At 43.7% G+C, this 15,066-nt stretch overlaps 1 protein-coding gene across 2 annotated transcripts in view; it reads right to left on the bottom strand.

The window, feature by feature from the left end:
* Positions 1-15,066, bottom strand: part of WASHC2C (WASH complex subunit 2C) — a 146,968-nt gene that overhangs the window by 102,762 nt on the left and 29,140 nt on the right. For both annotated transcript variants that reach the window (XM_077454384.1, XM_077454383.1), the window contains exon 5: positions 5,930-6,023. In XM_077454384.1, the coding sequence (XP_077310510.1) occupies positions 5,930-6,023 (94 nt within the window). The remainder of the gene's footprint in view (positions 1-5,929; positions 6,024-15,066) is intronic.

The following is a 15,066-nucleotide window of genomic DNA, read 5'->3' on the forward strand; positions in this document are numbered from 1 at the left end:
TGCGGAGCGGCCGCCTCTCCTTCCCCTAAGGCATGCTGGGAACCCCCATTGATAGGGGACATTTAGTGACCTCATCAGATCTGTCAGAGGTTTAAGGAGCCTTCTTCTCCTCAATGTTTCCCCTGCTAGGTCCGAGAATATCTGTATCTCCGCCTCCTGAAACAAAATTTTGTCCAACCTTCGGATATTCTCCAACACTAACGCTTTATCCTCGAAAAAATGGAATCTAATTATTACGTCTCTAGGTTTTTCTGTGGCTTGGGCGCGGTATCCCATGACTCGATGTACTCTGTCTATTTTTAATTTGTCCTTCTCCGTCCTACCTAGAATGGGATTGAACAAGTCCAGCATCACCCTAGGGAGCTCTTCATTCCTAAATTTTTCTTCTAGGCCTTTTATCCTTAAATTTTTCCTTCTTCCGCGATTTTCTTGGTCCTCGATTTTATATAAGATCGATCTGTTTGTTTTTTGGGCTAATTTCACTTGTTCTTTTAGATCCCTCATATTTTGTTCATATCCATTCATTCTTTCCTCCAGCTCTTCCACCCTTCCTAGCACTCGGCCAATATCTGTCTTAATCCCGGCTATATCAGATTTAAGTGATGTTTCAACCTTGGTCAATGCCTCTGTAAATGCCTCTCTCAGCATGCTCAGGCTCACTTGTGGGTCTGCCAGCACTAGGGCTCCTCCTAATTCGGGTTGGATTTCAGGTTGGATTTCGGATAGGGGGGTAGCCTCTCCTTTTCTCCCCAGTTCTTCCCTTTTTTTCCCTTTATCTTCATCTCGGGAGCTTACCCCCCCCGTCCTGGTACGAGTTGGGCCTACGTCCTTAGGCTTTCCTGCTCCCCGCACTTCTCCCGTGTCTATAGTTTTACTCATGCCTGCACCTGATTTTCTTGATATCTTCTGGCTAGGGGTTTCCTGGCTGCTTTCCAGCACACTTATCTCCCCCACTAAGTATCGTTGTATCCCCCCCGGGCTAACAGGTCCCGTACCCCCCCTTTTATTCATCTTCCCCGGCATTCTCTTTTGTTGCAGGTTAACACCCAGATCCAGGCCCTGTCCCTTTCCCCATAACTCTTATGGGTTCCGGGTTGCTCAGATCACTTTCTGGGGGCGGGATATCTCACTCCCTTGTACCTGTATGCCTGCAGGCAGCTACAAGATAAGATTGCTGTCAGGGAGTGCTGGGTACTCGATGGGCGAAGGACCGACAATTGTGAAATGAGCCCCCAACCCGACCGCTATTTTATGCCTCTATCTAAAATTGTGAATAGAGGAAAAAGAAATAGAACTCCACATAGCATTACTGATTATTAATCCTTCAAATGTCCATCTGTTCACCTCTCATCATTCCTCCCCCTGCAGGGTTTATATCCGGCTAATCAAGCAGTGTTGGTAACAATCTGATAGTTCCAGAGAAGGAATCACATTAAGAGCAGTTGTTAGCGTGCTTATATATATATCCGCCTTACCATTTTCCAAGAGAAGTTATTACAATAACAGCTTCTAGTCAATGATGATGACAAGATATGCAGCCGACCATCACCCCTCCTTTCATTCACACAGATTGCTCAGCTATCATTACTCCTCCACTCTGTCGCTGATTATCTCATTCATAACCTTGCCGGCCTGTGCAGGGGTGGAAAGGTCCGTGTCCGACTAATCAGGCGGTATTGGTAGTACACTGATAGACAGGTAGTAGATGTCACATTAGCAGCAATCGTTAACCAGTTTATACATGTATGTACCTTACCGCTTTCAAAGAGAGGTCTTTAGAATGATAACTTCTAATCACTGATGATGACCAAATCTCCAGCGGGCCATCTCCCCTCCACTCATCCATACGGTTGCTCACCTCTCACTGCTCCTCCACTCTGTCAATGACCCTCTAATTCTTTGCCTTACCGACCTATGGAGGGTAGAGAAGGTCCGTGCCGTCAAGCCTGCTCCGCTGAAAGGAGGGGGGGGCGTAAGGCTTCCTACAGAGCCACCTTCCCACCGCTGTGTCTCCGCTTCACAGGAAGCATTCTCCGCTCGCTCTCTCTCCTGGCTTGATCCGGGGCGTCCGCTCGCCTCGTGGAAGCGAACAGCTGATGGCGGGTGGGCGGGGCGGGTGGATCAGGAGGCATGGGCGGGTGCGGCGGGGGGAAAGGACGCGAGCCGACGGCCGCTACGTGTCTGCATTACATCAGTTTAAATCCAATGAAATGTATTGTACATGAATTTGAGCCAATTTGCTAGGTAAATTATTTAGTCAACATGCTGGTCAGACAGAAAAAAAAAAAAACTACAACAATATCCTCAGTTAATTTACACTACAGCCATGGCCAAAAGTTTTGAGAATGACACAAATATTAATTTTCACATAGTCTGCTGCTTCAGTGTTTTTAGATTTTTGTCAGATATTACTATGGTATACTGAAGTATAGTCACAAGCATTTTTCCTATGTGTAAAAGGCTTTTATTGATGATTACGTTTATGCAAAGAGTCAATATTTGCAGTGTTGACCCTTCTTTTTCAAGACCTCTGCAATTCGCCCTGGCATGCTGTCAATCAACTTCTGGGCCCCATCCTGACTAATGGCAGCCCATTCTTCCATAATCAATTTTTGGAGTGCGTCAGCATTTTTGGGGGTTTTTAGTTCACCCATCTCCGGCGAGTTTCCAGGCCATGGACCCAAAATTTCAATGTTTTGTCCCCAAGCCACTTAGTTATCACTTTTGCCTAATGGAAAGGTGTTCCATCATGCTGGAAAAGGCATTGTTCATAACCAAACTGTTCTTGGATGGTTGGGAGAAGTTGCTTTTGTACTATTCTTTATTCATAGCTATGTTCATAGGTAAAATTGTGAGTGAGCCCACTACCTTGGCTGAGAAGCAACCTTACACATGAATGGTCTCAGGATGCTTTATTGTTGGCATGACAAAGAACTGTACAATATCAGTCTGTCCCTGATGTTTTTCCTGGAGAGAAGTGGCTTCTTTGCTGCCCTTCTTGACACCAGACCATCCTCCAAAAGTCTTCATCTCACTGTGCATGCAGACTCACACCTGCCTGCTACTATTCCCGAGCAAGCTCTGCACTGGTGGTGATCTGATCCTGCAGCCGAATCAAATGTAGGAGACGGTCCTGACGCTTGCTGGACTTTCTTGGGCACCCTGAAGCCTTCTTCACAACAACTGAACCTCTCTCCTTGAAGTTCTTGATGATCCAATAAATAGTTGATTTAGGTGCAATCTTAGTAGCAGCAATATCTTTGCCTGTGGATCCCTTTTTTTTTTTTGCAGAGCAATGATGACAGCACAGGTTTCCTTGCAGGTAAACATGGGTAACAAACAGAGGAAGAACAATGATTTTAAATCTTCCAGTCTGTTACTCTAACACAGGGGTGTCCAAACTTTTTTCAAAGAGGGCCGGATTTGATGAAGTGAACATGTGCGAGGGCCGACCATTTTGCCTGACATTCTTTGAACCGTTACAATTCGGTCTAAGTGTGTTCGTTCAAGCTCTAATACACTGCCCAACAATAATTCTCTTGCCTTTGTGGCTGTGTGTGGGAAGAGATGAGCTTGGGCGTATTTGTAAATACTGTATTAATTGGCGAATAACACGCACCTTCACTTTAAGAGGGAAGTTTCAGGAAAAAAAAAATGTTTAAAGAACTGTGAAGCAAAATAATGGTCAGTGCCCACTAATGCAGCCAAATCAGTGCACATCTGCAGACCCACCATTGCCAAGAATGTAGCCTCACCATTGCCAAGAATGTAGCCTCACCATTGCCAGGAATGCACCCACCATTGCCAGGAATGCACCCACCATTGCCAGGAATGCACTCACCATTGCCAGGAATGCACTCACCATTGCCAGGAATGCACTCACCATTGCCAGGAATGCACTCACCATTGCCAGGAATGCACTCACCACTGCCAGGAATGCACCCACCACTGCCAGGAATGCACCCACCACTGCCAGGAATGCACCCACCATAGCCAGGAATGCACCCACCACTGCCAGGAATGCACCCACCATAGCCAGGAATGCACCCACCATAGCCAGGAATGCACCCACCATAGCCAGGAATGCAGCACCACAGCCAGGAATGCACCCACCACAGCCAGGAATGCACCCACCATAGCCAGGAATGCACCCACCATAGCCAGGAATGCACCCACCATAGCCAGGAATGCACCCACCATAGCCAGGAATGCCTCCACCATAGCCAGGAATGCAGCACCATTGCAGCACCATTGCCAGGGACGCAGCACCATTGCCAGGGACGCAGCACCATTGCCAGGGACGCAGCACCATGGCCAGGGACGCAGCACCATGGCCAGGGACGCAGCACCATGGCCAGGGACGCAGCACCATGGCCAGGGACGCAGCACCATGGCCAGGGACGCAGCACCATGGCCAGGGACGCAGCACCATGGCCAGGGACGCAGCACCATGGCCAGGGACGCAGCACCATGGCCAGGGATGCAGCACCATGGCCAGGGACGCAGCACCATGGCCAGGGACGCAGCACCATGGCCAGGGACGCAGCACCATGGCCAGGAACACAGCACCATTGCCAGGAATGCACTGATGAGCGTCAAAGGAGAATCTCCTGTTTATACGGCGGCCTCTTTAATAGAAAGTCCCGCTTCCTTTGATGGACAGAACAGTTGTCCAATGGCAGTGCAGAAGAAGGACTTCCTATTACAGAGGCCGCCCGTAAACAGGAAATTCTCCTGTGTACGCGCTCGGTCCTGTCCTCCCTGTACCTTCCGAAGCATATATATCTTTTGTGGCCCCGGCGCTGGGAGATCGTCGGGGGCCACAAAAGATATGTATGTCCAAATAACCAGGCGGGCCATTCAAAACTGAGCCACGGGCCGCGATTGGCCCGCGGGCCGGACTTTGGACATGCCTGCTCTAACACAATCAGCATTACAGAGCGATTTCCAGCCTTTAACTCATCAACACTGACACCTGTGTTAACAGAATCACTGACATCTCATCCAGTCCTTTTGTGGCAGGGCTGAAATGCAGTGGAAATAGTTTTTTTGGAGTGATTAAGTTCATTTTCAGGGCAAAAAGGGACTTTGCAATTCATCTAATCACTCTTCATAACATTCTGGAGTATATGCAAATTGGCATCATAAAAACTGAAAGACTTTATAAAAAATATTTGTGGAATTTTCAAAAAAAACTTTTGGCCAGGGCTGTACACTTGAATGCAGGCCAAACATCTCAAAACTTTGATTTCCACTACCATTTTGATAATTTCCATCCAAATTTGAGGATTAAGTTAAAAATAAAATACAATTCTATTCAAAGCAAGGGTGTTTTATAGGGATCCACCAAACAATTCTAAAAATGATCACTTTTGAATCGCGTTCCAAAAAAATGTTTTCTCATTCAATACATTTTATTGATTTTTCAAGAGAGGAGATTCGAACTGGAAAGCTCACACAGGGGGCTAAACATTTGCAGAAAACAGATTAACAAAAGTAGTAACAGGAATTTAGACTCCCAAGGGGCAAACTTTCAAGGTTTGTACCAGAATTGGTCGACTGCAGGCCAAATAGGCTGTCTCAAGGGGCTGAGGAGCTCTTTTAAGTGAAAAAAAAAAAAATGTTTAGGGTAGGAGAACAAAAGGAAGTAAAAAAAAGGAGTAGTGGGGAAAAGGGGAAGGGAAAGAGTAAAAAAGGGTTGGAGAGGAGTTACAACTGACTCGGGATCCTGCCCTAACACAAGATAAGGAATATGACACACTTGCAGGGTGTAAAGAACATACATTTTTTTTTTTTTATTGAAAGTGAATAGATTGATGCAGATTCGTTTTCTGCTTGTGAAATAGCAAACCAAATATTTCATACATCCAATCATAAATACTTAAAAACTTTTCTGACAAGTGAATCTCCTGTAAAAGTTATAAATTACCTTCACTTGAAAGATCTCCAAGCCCAACGTCCTCTTGCTGCATGAACGATTGTGATCCAATTAAATAAGGTAGTGGCCGATCTATGTAGAGATCCTGAAATAATATTGGATATCGATCAAAAAAAAAAAACATGTAAGAGTGCCTTCATGTAGTACTGATTAACTCAATTTATTCAAGCATCAAACAAACATGTTTCCACTTCCATCCAATTACAGTAAGGCCCTTTTATATTTCAATATTTTTATTGAAACAAGAACAAAATCTATGACCAGACACATTGACAGAATGGAGTAAATTTTCCAGATCGTCATCACAATGCAGAGAAATAGAAGATATGGCCATAATACATATCCATCATCTGTTGTAATAACAAAACTAACATATGTGATATGCATCTAAATTCCAGTGAGGTTTAATAATAGTTTCCGAGCTATGATCTGGAGAGTAAGGTCCTTTTAAAGCAGCTGATATGTAAATAGGAATAGGGACCCTGGCGCTACCTCAAGAGTGTATATATTATAGGGTACACCCTTATCGCATGAAGTGATCGGAGGTCTATCCGCTATATTAATCCTATATCCCGTGGAGAATAGGAGAAAGAACCCAGAATCCTTTACAATGTAAAAACAGACAAAAGACCAGACTATGTAGACCAGAACACCTGAAAAAAAAAATTCTGTGCTTAGGTGTATAATAACAGACATGGGGTATGGTCCAACCACCCTCCTATTTTCTATATACACCCGCTAAATCTATGAGGGTACTATGTGGTAGGAATAACCTACCAGAGAGCGAGAGCGATTGAGCCTGCCCCTGCCTATCTGGAGAGAACACATAGAGAGAGCTCTGCTGTTCTGATCTGCAGCTTTCCTGGGCAGCTGTAACTTTGCTCTCCCTCCCACACTAACTTTGGACATAACATCAAATAGAAGAGCCAGATCTACTGGCTTGCCTGCACCTGACCTAAAGAGGCATCAACCGCACACCAGAGGAGTGAAATAAGGTTGATGATCTGGCTGACAAGCGTCTGGAGATTGGGATTTACACGCATAATTACCCCCTGTGGGTACAGGGATCCGGTGAGTGGGGACCTGAGGGGGTGAGGACAGAAGTCACCGACTTTTTTGAATGAGCACTAACGTCACCTTATGGTTCACCTGTATGAAGATGCGCTGTATATAGAACTTTCTTCTAATTAATTTTTTGTGATATCTTACAGACTTTTTGCACATTATAGCATAAAATATTGTGAGCATATGCTCTCCTTGCACTTTGGTTTTGCACAGGTTTATCACTAATATGAATTTATTTTTTGGTTGAAAATTTGTTATTTTACACATCTTGTGATTTTTTGCAATTTTTTTTGCACACTCATCTTTTTCACATTTGGTGTGGACTTTACCCAATACCCAGCAAATCGGATTGAGATACCCGTTACACTAGTTTGGAGATTCCTAATATTGGCCTGATTGCACCTATGTAATAAGGACTGCACGAATTTATATTATATATATATATATATATATATATATATATATATAAAATTAGATAAGTGGGAAGTTACAGTGAGCTATACAAGTCAATTATTGTCCTCTTATTTTTATTTCTATTTTTATTGCTTGGCTACGTTTATGTGTCAATGATGTGATATACCTTATCAATTTACATTATTCCTACCACATAGTACCCTCATAGATTTAGCGGGTGTATATAGAAAAAAGGAGGGTGGTTGGACCATACCCTGTGTCTGTTATTATACACCTAAGCACAGAAAAAAAATTCTCAGGTGTTCTGGACTACATAGTCTGGTCTTTTGTCTGTTTTTACATTGTAGAGGATTCTGGGGTCTTTCTCCTATTCTCCACGGGATATAGAATTAATATAGCAGTTAGACCTCGGATCACCTCATGCAATAAGTGTGTACCCTATAATATATACACTCTTGAGGTAGCGCCAGGGTCCCTATTCCTATTTACATATCAGTTGCAAATTCACTCCAAGGGGGTTGAGAATCAGGGGGACGGCAGCAACCTATTAGATTAATACCTCAGCGCGGCTTCTTTTATCTAGATTTCCTTTTAAAGCAGGCTTTCCAATCAGGTGCACCTGTCAGATTTTCAGGTGGACCTGATCAAAAAGCATCATGCAGCTCTATGGGCAGGCAGATGTAAAATGGACTTGTGTCTGTTTACATCGACCTACATCTGGGTTTGTCCCATTCTGTTTTTCCGGACCTAGACATGATGGCATGGAGGCAGCCTGATGTAAAATCCATTTATATCCAGCTGCACATACAGCTATCACAGGTCTGTAGACATCTGCTGTCAAAATAGCACCCTGTTCAGATCTGATTTAGCAAGGGATCTGTTCATGGAGCCCATGCTGAACTGAGCTGACAAAGCCCCTGTGAAAGGACACTTATAAAAACAAAAAAATGATTTCTAGTGGCTATAGATTAGTTAACTTCTCTTGCACAAATGCCAGTTTGTGGCAGATTATATGAATTTATCAGGCACCCAAAATAACCAACCCCCAGATCTTCACCTAAATGTTGTACTACAACAGCTGTACTATAAAATATTAAACAAGTGGGAAAGCTACAGATTAAAAGAGAGACCCCTAGTATGGGGCATTGCAAGTGGTTGTACTTGGCAAGTAATATATCCCCTACAACCATGCTATCCAATAAATCAACAATTTTTATCAACTGTTAGAATGCGAAAAGCAGCGGCGATTAAATATATTATTACATGCACATTTAAAACCAGTGCTAAAAACACAAATATGTGTTACAAATACCAGACCTCTAGGACTAAACCCCAGTTGGTGGGACAAAACATGTAAAAGGGCGAGGCTTGTGGAGTGGTGTAAGACTGAGGCCATGTCACACATGTTAACACTACAGACAGGACGAGATGTGATTTTTCTAAGTATACTACACACTACTGGATGGTGATATTTCATGCCAGCACCTCATTTCTGATCACCAGCGGGATGGGCTGCCATAGTTCATTGATGCTTCCTGTTAGCTTGTAACTGTTGGGTCACACAATGTACAGCCAAACAGCTTACACAGGGTCTGCAAGAGGATGCTTTGTGCCTTTATAATTGCTTTTAAAGCTTATTCTTTAGGTCCCACAAGCCGTGATGAGAACCGAAGCCTCTTAAGAAAGCCACGGCGACACCATCCACTCTCATGCAAGGAAACTTGCATAACTTGCATTACCAGAAAGCTTGTGACCCCCTAATAAGAGTGATCAATAAGCGCTTATTTATAATTGCAGAACTCACATCATGGAAAGGATAATCTTCACAGGAAAGCCCAAAAGAACACATCACAGGGATAAGGCACAGTCCCTTCTCTCGGTGCCCTGCTTTGTTGCTGGCCCACTGCTCCCTTACCAATGCTGCACTGTTTCAATAGACTGCTGCTTTCTTAGCAATATGGCAGAAAGAATAGACCTCAAACACTTCTGAGGTCAAATGTGCTCGTTATCTGTCAGATGTTAACGGCCACTTCATTTTCAAAGCAATGCAAACAATACAGTAGATTTTGTCCAGCTTCAAGACCCTTTACGCAGACTGATTCCAACGAAACAGTGCCATACATTCATAAAACAAAATACTCTATAGCATATTACCAAAGTACTATGCGCATAGTACTCTTGTAATACACTATAGAGTATTTTGTTTTAGGCGTGTCTGCATAGAGTGGCTTGAAGCCGCTCTAGGACAAAATATACTATATTGATTGCATTGCTTTGGAGATGAAGTGGCCATTAACATCAGACATATTACATGCACATATGACCTCAGAAGTTCTGTCATATTGCTCATGAAGCAGAGTTCAGAAAGAAAGCATCAGGCTATTGAAACAGTGCAGCATTGGTAAGGGAGCAGAGGATCCAGCAACACAGCAGTGCACAGAGAGGAGACTGTCCTAAGTGCTTATTGACCACTCTTATTTAGGGGGTCACCAGATTTTTGGCAAGCATGAGTGTGGATGGTGTCACCTTGGCGATCTTAAAAGGCTTCAGTTCTCATCACGGCTTGTGGGACTTAAAGCGGTTGCATACCCGCTGAACTTTTTTTTTTCCTGACCTGCAAAGGAAAAGGCATAATGAGCTAGTATGCACCGCATACTAGCTCATTATGAAATACTTACCTTAGAACGAGGCCCCGACATCTGGCCCGATCCACGCCGAGAGAGCTGACATGTTCCCTAGGCGTTTCTTCCGGGTATAGCGGCTCCGGCGCTGTGAGTGGCCAGAGCCGTGATATAGTCACTCGCGCGCGTGCATGGAAGATTTCTTTCCGGCAGGGTCCGACATCTGCCGGACTTTCAGCCGAGAATCCCCTGTGCGCATGCGCCTCTGCAGTCAGCGGCGCATTGCGAGGGGAATATCTCCTAAACCGTACAGCCTCCTTATTATAGGCTTTCCTGTAGGTAAAAGTCATAAAAATGACTATACAACCACTTTAAAACTCAATTGATCACAGCAGTTTTTCCTGTTTGGACATTTGAATTACTTTTTTCTTTTATATTGGACACTTATGATACTGGAATACTATCACTGCTATTCATCATATTTTTATCTTTATGACTGATAGCCGATATCTCACGTTTCAGAGAAATGCTGCACTGTTGCGTTTTTTCTTTCTATGTCAAATGCCTGGTATCAGGGTATAGTGTTTCAGCGGCTATTTCTGTATTACTCTTTACCCAATGTGTGGATTTTTTATTACGTTTTTCATAGAGCTGGGTGGCTGCAGCATTTGTGTTGTTGTGGGACCCAATACAGATGGAAGGCTTTCCACAATTGCATGCGGGTCATCATAGTGCTCTGTGTATTTAAGTAATGTAAGCACAACTATATTTATATTCAGTTTTTGAAAAAAATAAGTATTTCTCTAGTGGATTGTAATTTATGTTTATAGCTTCCCAAAATTAAGTTAGAATGATGGAAAAAAATTGGATTTTTAAAACAGCTTACCTGTACAATCCTTTTCTTGGAGTACATCATAGGACACAGAGCCTCAAGTAATTACTTGGTGGGTTATGGGCCTAACTTCAGGTGTTGACACTGGTATAACCAATACAGGAAGTTGACTCCCCTATATAACCCCTCCTCCTCCCAGGAGTACTTCCGTTTTTGTAGCCAAGCAATATAAGTAATATACTCTAACGCCCAAAAAAAGAGGGGTGGGAGCTCTGTGTCCTATGATGTACTCCAAGAAAAGGATTTTACAGGTAAGCGGTTTTAAAAATCCTATTTTTATCATACATCATAGGACACAGAGCCTCAAGTAATTACTTGGTGGGATGTCTCATAGCAATGTTACTTGAGGGGAGGGAGACACAACCCGTAGGGTAACCCCCAGACCTGAGGACTTATACTGCTGCCTGCAGCACACTGCACCCAAAGGCGATATCCTCATTCCATCTACTTGATAAAAGTTTGCAAATGTATGTACTGAAGACCAAGTCTCGGCCTTGCAATGCACTGTCCAAGAAGCACCAACCGCTCTGGTAGAGTGCGCTTTAACTTGAAAAGGGGGAATCTTTTCCTTTAAAATCATAAGCTTGAATTATAACATCCCGAATCCACTTAGCGACAGTGGATTTCGACACTGCCTGTCCTTTAAGACCCTCTGGCAGAATAAATAAGACGTTAGTCTTACGAACCTGAGCAGTTTTCTTCAAATAGATCTTCACTGCTGTCACTACATCAAGACAATGTAGTGACTTTTCTTCCCTGGAACATGTTCTTGGGAAAAACGAAGGCAGGACAATATCTTCATTCAGATGAAAGCCTGAAACCACTTTTGGCAAAAATCCTGGACGAGGGCGTAACACCACTCTATCCTCATGAATAACCAAATATGGCTCTTTACAAGAAAGAGCAGCCAATTCTAACACCCTCCTTGCTGAGGATATAGCAACCAAAAATGTATTTAGTCCTCTTGACAAGGAAGCTGGTATGTGCTGTAACGGTTCGAATGGCTGTTTTTGTAACACAGACAAAACTAAGGAGGGAATATAGGGATTTTGATTCCGTAGATCTAGAATTGGTCTGATATCTCCATTCGGTTTTGGCACTGTAAATAGGTTTGAGTAAAACCCCAAACCCTGCTCTTCTTTGGGAATCTGTATGATCACCCCTTGAGCCAATAATTGGTCCAATGCTTGCAACAGGGATTGCCTTTTGGCTGGATCCCTGGCAACGTTTGATCTGAGAAAACGGGCCGGTGGAAACTCTCGAAATTCTAGCTTGTATCCGAGAGAATCCATCTGTCCTGAATTTCCCTTTGCCAGACTTCTGAGTACCTCCGAAGTCTTCCCCTCCACCTTGGAGTTGCCTCTTCACGACAATACACAAGTAAATGCGCAAAAACAGGGTCAAAGATTTTTCCCAACGTCCACCAGTCTCTCACCAATTGAAACCAAAAATCCAATTATATGAATGAGAGTCCATTATGTAAAGATCCGTATGATTATAAATATAAAAGCTACTGTCCAGTAGAACAAAGGAAAGCATTTAAAACCAGGAGCTCCATATCCAGGGCTGCCATCATTGAAGGACAGAAACCATGTTCCAAAGTCTGTGAAAAAAAAGCAAAGGAAGAGGAGCCTCTGGGTGTAGAGATAACATACACTTTAATAAAAAAAAAACGTATTTAATACAGGCAACTCACATTTTGGATGTGGTCTATGAGCATTCAGTCACTTTAAAAGCTGAGCATGGATGTGGTCATCTGATAGTCCGTCAAGCTGAGGCGCTGTAGCCGCTAGTGGCCAGGAAGTGGCACAGACGCCGGCCGTGGAGCGCAGTTCAAAGCAGAGCGAAGTCTGGAGCGCCGGCGGAGAGAGATGACATCATGAGGTGGGTGCGACTGGTTTCGTGAGTGTACAGGCTGAGGTTGTTTGACAGCCGCGCTCCTTCATCAAGCCTTCCTTTGCTTCTCTTCATGACGAGGCCTTGGTATTCTGCTTTGCAGACTTGCGGCCCCAGGTTCTCCTTTGTGCCTGGGTTTGACCCTGAGATCTTCCCGTAGGGTCTGACGGCTAAGGCCGTCGCCGCTGCCTAGAGGAGGATGCCCTTGGCGCTGGGGAAAAGGTCTGTTTAACCCTTTCATGCCTATTTTTGGAATTTGGTGTTTACAAGTTAAAATCCATATTTTTTGCTAGAAAATTACTTGGAACCCCCAAACATTATATATATTTTTTTAGCAGAGACTCTAGAGAATAAAACGGCGATTGTTGCAATATTTTATGTCACACGGTATTTGCGCAGTGGTGTTTTAAATGCAACTTTTTGGGAAAAGGGACACTTTCATTAATAATAAAAAAAAAAAAAAAACAGTAAAATTAGCCCAATTTTTTTGCGTAATGTGAAAGATAATGTTACGCCGAGTAAATAGATACCAAACATGTCACACTTTATAATTGCGCGCACTTGTAGATTGATGACAAAGTACGGTACCTAAAAATCTCAATAGGCGACGCTTTAAATTTTTTTTACGGTTACCAGGTTAGCGTTACAGAGGAGGTCTAGTGCTAGAATTATTGCTCTCGCTCTGACGATCGCGGCGATACCTCACATGTGTAATTTGAACACCGTTTACATACGCGGGCGCCACTTCCGTATGCGTTTTCTTTGCTTCGCGAGCTCGCGGGCGCTTTAAAAAATTTTTTTTTTATTTTAAAATTACTAAATTGTTTTAAAAAAAAAAAAAAAAAATTTGATCACTTTTATTGCTGTCACAAGGAATGTAAACATCCCTTGTGACAGTAATAGGTGGTGACAGGTCCTCTTTATGGAGGGATCGGGGGTCTAAAAGACCTCCAATCCCTCCTTTACACTTCAATGTATTCAGATCGCCGAAAACGGCGATTCTGAATACCGGATATTTTTTTAAAACCGAGTAAACGGGAAGTGACGTCATGACGTCGCTTCCGTGTTTACGATGAGGAGACTGGAACGAAGCCGATTACGGCTTCGTTCCAGTTCCTCCGCAGCAGCCGGAGGCGTCGGATCTCTGATCGGTGCTCCCGATCGAGCGGGAGCACCGGTAACAGCGGCGAGAGGTGGCGGGAGGGGGGGGACGTCCCCTCCCGCTCCTCCGGCATAACAGCCGAGCGGCTTTTAGCCGCATCGGTTGTTATGCCTGGATAGCCAATCGCCTGCTGCAAAAAACGGTACTGGGATGATGCCTGCAGGTTCGGGCATCATCCCGGTATAACCCCCGGAAGCCGAGTACGCATATATGCGTACGCTCGGCGGGAAAGGGTTAAACAAAGGACGTTTATATTTTCTTTTGACTGGCAAAAGAGTACTTTTTCAGCTGGAAATAGTTTGAATGTATTTATCCAAACTATCGCCAAAAAGACGTTCTTCCTTAAAGGGGAAACCAGTTAGATTTTTACAAGGCATTTCAGCTGACCAACCCTTTAACCAAAGGGTCCTTCGCATGTGTACAAGTACGAGCGCCAGACGCGATACCTGGTGAATAGAATCCTTTATAGCAAGGATATGCAATTAGTGGACCTCCAGCTGTTGCAAAACTACAAGTCTCATCATGCCTCTGCATCTGGGTGTCATGCTTGTGGCTGTCAGAGTCTTGCTATGTCTCATGGGACTTGTAGTTCTGCAACAGCTGGAGGTCTGCTAATTGCATATCCCCGCTTTATAGCATGTATAGCAAAGCATAATGCTTTAGATAGCTCTGTCAACTTCCTGTATTGGTTATACCAGTGTCAACACCTGAATGTAGGCCCATAACCCACCAATTACTGGAGGCTCTGTGTCCTATGATGTACGATAAAGAAAGATGCTTTGTGAAATTGGGTATTCCTATGCAGATGGTTTTTTGTTTTTTTTTCTATGCGAGATCTGGAAATATTGGTCAAAATGTGCATCTGACCTTCATAATTTAAGGTCCATCCCATCTGGAGAGTGAGCCTTTCTGAAAATGGTGTCTGAGCAAAATTTTATGTGGAATTTAGTACACATGCTGTGTTGAGGATCATTTTACCTGGTTAAAAGGTGGTGAATAATTTCTAATGACATTTTTGTATGGCAAATGAAAGTCACACAGAAAGATAATGGACTTTGCAACATTGTATATCAATTTA

The sequence above is a fragment of the Lithobates pipiens genome, unplaced genomic scaffold, assembly GCF_037356315.1.
Source record: "Lithobates pipiens isolate NorthernLeopardFrog02 unplaced genomic scaffold, aLitPip1_a1.2 Scaffold_25, whole genome shotgun sequence".
Lineage (NCBI taxonomy): Eukaryota > Metazoa > Chordata > Amphibia > Anura > Ranidae > Lithobates > Lithobates pipiens.